Here is a 4,975-nt window from a genome sequence, read left to right as displayed (position 1 = left end):
AGCAGCCACACACCGCACTGGCAGGTCTCATCTCTCAATCTCCTCCTATCCGCTCTTCTCTCCTCCTCCTCTCTTCGGTAGCTCGTCTCTCTCTCGTCTCATCAATCTCTCCTCTCACTCTCTCTCTTCTCTTGCCTCTCTCTCAGTCTCTCTCCTTCTCTCTCGTCACTCTTCTCTCTTCGACTCTCTCTCTCTCTCTCTCTCTCTCTCTCATCTCTCATCTCTCTCTCGTCGTACTCATCTCTCAGCACACACACACACGAGCACACGACACAGGTACACATTCTCTCACACATGCGCACTCTTGTGAAGGTTCTCTGGTCTGATGGTGTGTTCTGTTCTGTTGAGCTTGCATTATCTGCCTCCTCAACAAAGGCCAAATCCTACTGGTTGGCGTCTGTCTGACATCACGGTCAGCTCGGTCCTCATTGGGCAATTGCTTTAAGGTCCCGTCCCAGCACACCTCCACATCCAATCAGGATCCTCAGTTCATCATGATGAAGTTGGACTTACAGTGAGCTGCAAACAGACCAGAAGGCATCACACATTACATACTGTGTGTGTGTGTGTGTATGTGTGTGTATAAACCTATGAACTCAGCCACTGCGTCAGGTTGTCCTGATCTGATGGTGTGTGTGTACCTATAAACTCGGCCCCCTTCTGATCTGATGTGTGTGTGTGTGTGTGTGTGTGTGTGTATGTGTGTGTGTGTACCTATAAACTCGGCCCCCTTCTGATCTGATTGTGTGTGTGTGTGTGTGTGTGTGTGTGTGTGTGTGTGTGTGTGTGTGTGTGTGTGTGTTTGTACGTGTGTGTACGTGCGTGTTATTTACCTCAGTAATAAAATATCGGATGAGCGATATATCGGTGATGGGTTTCTCAAGGTGTGTGTGTGCATGTGTGTGTATTCCTAAAAACTAGTCGACCTCGTCATGCTCCCCTTCTGATCTGATTGTGTGTGTGTGTGTGTGTGTGTGTGTGTGTGTGTGTGTGTGTGTGTGTGTGTGTGTGTGTACCTATTAAACGCTGGCCACCTGCGTCGTGTTTCCCCTTTTCTTGATCCTGCATGGTGTGTGTGTGTGTTGTGTGGTGTGTGTGTGGGTCGTGTGTGTGTGTGTGTGTGCCTTGTGTGTGTAAGCGTAGAGCCTATGAACTCAGCCACTGGCGTCCTCATTTTGTTGTCACTTTCTGCATCTGATTGTGTGGTGTTGTACCTATAACTACTCGGGCCCCCTTTCGATCTGATGTGGGTGGTGGTGTTGTGTGTGTGTGTGTGTGTGTGTGTGTGTGTGTGTGTGTGTACCTATAAACTCTGCCACTGCGTCGTGTTCCCCTTCTGATCTGATGGTGTGTGTGTGTGTGTGTGTGTGTGTGTGTGTGTGTGTGTGTGTGTGTGTGTGTGTGTGTGTACCTATAAACTCTGCCACTGCGTCGTGTTCCCCTTCTGATCTGATGGTGCCGGCGATGCTGTCATTCTCCAGGATGGGTAAGAAGAGCTGAACGAACGCAGACGTGTACGGAGGAGCTATCACGTCCAACACCTACACACACACACACACACACACACACACACACACACACACACACACACACACACACACACACACACACACACACACACACACACGTACAGAGGCACAATCACATCCAGCACACACACACACACACACACACACACACACACACACACACACACACACACACACACACCACACCAATATGCATACACACACACATGCACACACACACACCCACAAACATACACACACACAACGGTACAGAGGCACAATCACATCCAGCACACACACACACACACACACACACACACACACATATATACACACACACACACACACACACACACACACACACACACACACACACACACACACACACACACACACACACACGTGTAGAGAGGCACAATCACATCCAGCACACACACACACATACATACACATACATACACATTAGTACTTGCAGGAGGTGTAGTGTAGGACAATACACAGGTATACAGATCTTAAACCTCTCTGTATGTGGGCATCTGCTTGTATGTGTGCGTGTGTGTGTGCGTGTGCGTGTGTACCTCAGTGATCAAGTATCGTATGAGCGATATTTCAGTGTTGAGTTTCACCTGGTGTGTGCGTGTGTGTTATTTACCTCAGTAATAAAGTATCGAATGAGTGAAATGTCTGTGTTGAGTTTCTCGAGGCATCTGCGTATGTAGGTAACCACAGGCAATACATAGCCTCGACTCAGCAGGTGGACCATGCGGTCGAGAAGAGTCTTCTTTAGCTCCAACTATAACACACACACACACACACACACACACACACACACAAAAGAGAGACAGATGAAAACATTTAAGCTGTGTGTGTATGCGAGTGCGTATGTGAATGAGCTACTACAAAATGGAAAACCGGAAAAAGTCGGTAAGACTCAGACAAAATATTCAGTTAGAGCCTGGACTCGGGCCGGGCCTGCGCACCGATCAGGACAAGAACTGTGGCTTCTTTACATTATCCTAACTCCCATCTTCCCTTGTGCTTGTAGGTAGCTTCGTGATGAGGTTGCAAAACGTCATTCACATCAAAATCAATATCTCGGAAAAGCGCAATTCAAAAGGTCATTTTCTCATTTGTCATTGAGATGAATTGAATGGGGAAAAAGTCCTCGAAAAGTTGTTGTGGCTGGACTGACAGCAGGGAACATGAATCGTTTTCTCCATGGAGGCCACAAGCACAGGTCGAGGACGGGAGTTTGGATAATGGAGACAACCCCATGACATTTGAAATGGAAAAACAGCATAGTGTAGTAGGCTCGCATTCACTGATTGTGGCAGAGTAGCCCTGTAAAAGACGCTGAAGAAGGCTTAGGCCGAAGTCTGTCTGCCATGCTAACCCAGTATTAAAACTGCAAGAAATTGATCCGGGAGTGCGGCTTTTTTACCATACATGAACTTTGCTGTTTGCTCGCACCCAAAGACCTTGTAAGAAAACTTCAGAGTGGAGCGCAGCTTTCCTCTCTAAAATCAAGTTAGACCTGGAAAAGACGCTGAAAGAAGGCTGAGGCCGAAAGTCGTCTGTCTGCCATGCTAACCCAGTATTAAAAACTGCACGAAATGATCGGGAGTGCGGCGGTTTTACGTATACATGAAACTTTGTGTTTGCTCGCACCCAAAGACCTTGTAAGAAAACTTTTCAGAGTTGAGCGCACTTTCTACTAAAACGCAGAGTAGCCCTGTAAAAAAGACGCTGAAGAAGCTTAGGCGAAACGTCTGTCTGTCTGCCATGCCGAAACACCGTATTAAAACTGCAAGAAATTGATCCGGGAGTGCGGCTTTTTTACCATACATGAACTTTGCTGTTTGCTCGCACCCAAAGACCTTGTAAGAAACTTTTCGGAGTTGAGCGCACTTTCTCTACTAAAAGCAGAGTAGCCCTAACGTGACTCTCACCAGATGAATTCATTCTGCTCCAAGAACACATATCGAGAGCTACGCCATATGTGTAGGTCTGTGAAGACGTTTTTTTTTTGTTTTTTTTTTTAAATCCTTGCATGCGATTGGGGAAACAGTTGTCTGACATTTTTAATGAGGTGCTACTTTCACTGCTCACAGATCTGAAACTACAGTTGAAATGACACAATCAATGTTGATTGAGTACGTCCATACGAGCATCCATTGTAGTCTGAAACAACTGTGGCGTTTCACTTCTTTTTTCTCCACTCCACTACGTGTATACTTGTGACTTTAAACTTTTTGACTATGTCACACTTCTGAAAATCCCGCCATCCTGATTGGTTGTACCGCATTTTGTTTTGGGAGCAGGGCTAATCCGAAGGTCCTCCAGACCGGAGTGTAAGCTCATGAAGCTGAGCAGAAATGCAGTACACAAGGGTCTGGCGAGAGTCAGGTTAGCTTGCCAATGGGCTAATTTCACTTGATGCAACTGTGAATACCTTTTTCAATTCACGGATAAAATTAAACTTAAAGGAACAGTCCACCGTCTTTCAATAATAAATTCTCTTCTTCTCTGACCTGAGATGAGCTCCTCCCGAGTCGACCTGCCTTGTATTCAGACGCGGTCCCCAGTCAGCAACGCGTGCAGCACAAACTAGTCCCCCACTTCCCCCCTCCCCCTTCGTGCCAGAGGACTAGGTGTGAAGATGTCCATGTGTCGTAGTCAAAGTACTCCGAATGCGTTACTACGCCTTCCATTACGGTGCCATTTCTTTATCTAGGTAGGAAATCGCCATGTTTCATTTTGTGCAACAACTTTTGGATTGGTTTACTAGTCGTGCAGGGGTGTTTAAATAGGGAACACGTGGAACAATTTGGTCACTTCTAACTTAAGGCACCAAATGTGCCCAGCGGCAAAGCTGAGCCAAGCTAATGCTATGAGTTTGTGCTGTGCGCGTTGCTGACTGGGGGCGCGTCTGAAGACAAGGCAGGTCGGGAGGAGCTCATCTCAGGTCAGAGAAGAACAGAATTTATTATTGAAAGACAGTGGACTGTTCCTTTAAAACACATAAAAACTCCATGTGCGTCATTCCTTCTGTGCCTCTGATAATGATTTACAGTTATTTTAATTGTGTTGAACTTGTGTTGACACAAACATTTTCATCAAACATTTCATCAAACTAGAATCTGCTCTGTAGGAGGAAGAAGATAAATTAAGAAGAGATTAAGAGTTTTTAAATTAAAGAGTCATTTAAACTAGTAGTGTGTGTGTGTGTGTGTGTGTGTGTGTGTGTGTGTGTGTGTGTGTGTGTGTGTACCTGCTCCATAACGTCCAGTTGCGAGTGTTCCGTCTCGAAGAGCTTGATGAGGAGCTGAAGCACCTGAGGATGGAGGAGCTGGTGGCACGCACTGATCTGCACACACACACACACACACACACACACACACACACACACACAATTAACCTGAGGATGCAGGAACGGATACCTTGTATAACAGAGCCAAATTTTGGTT

At 46.3% G+C, this 4,975-nt stretch overlaps 1 protein-coding gene across 1 annotated transcript in view; it reads right to left on the bottom strand.

The window, feature by feature from the left end:
* Positions 1–276: 276 nt before the first annotated feature.
* Positions 277–4,975, bottom strand: part of nelfcd (negative elongation factor complex member C/D) — a 5,434-nt gene continuing 735 nt past the window's right edge. The window contains exons 2-5 of the mRNA XM_063216694.1: positions 4,780–4,875; positions 2,161–2,301; positions 1,412–1,541; positions 277–519 (exon numbers count right to left, since the gene is read on the bottom strand). Of these exons, the coding sequence (XP_063072764.1) occupies positions 485–519; positions 1,412–1,541; positions 2,161–2,301; positions 4,780–4,875 (402 nt within the window). The 3' untranslated portion in view covers positions 277–484. The remainder of the gene's footprint in view (positions 520–1,411; positions 1,542–2,160; positions 2,302–4,779; positions 4,876–4,975) is intronic.

The sequence above is a fragment of the Engraulis encrasicolus genome, chromosome 14 (assembly GCF_034702125.1).
Source record: "Engraulis encrasicolus isolate BLACKSEA-1 chromosome 14, IST_EnEncr_1.0, whole genome shotgun sequence".
Taxonomy (NCBI): Eukaryota; Metazoa; Chordata; class Actinopteri; order Clupeiformes; family Engraulidae; genus Engraulis; species Engraulis encrasicolus.
The sequence above is the reverse complement of the archived record's forward strand: the minus strand, read 5'-3'. Positions and strand labels throughout refer to the sequence as shown.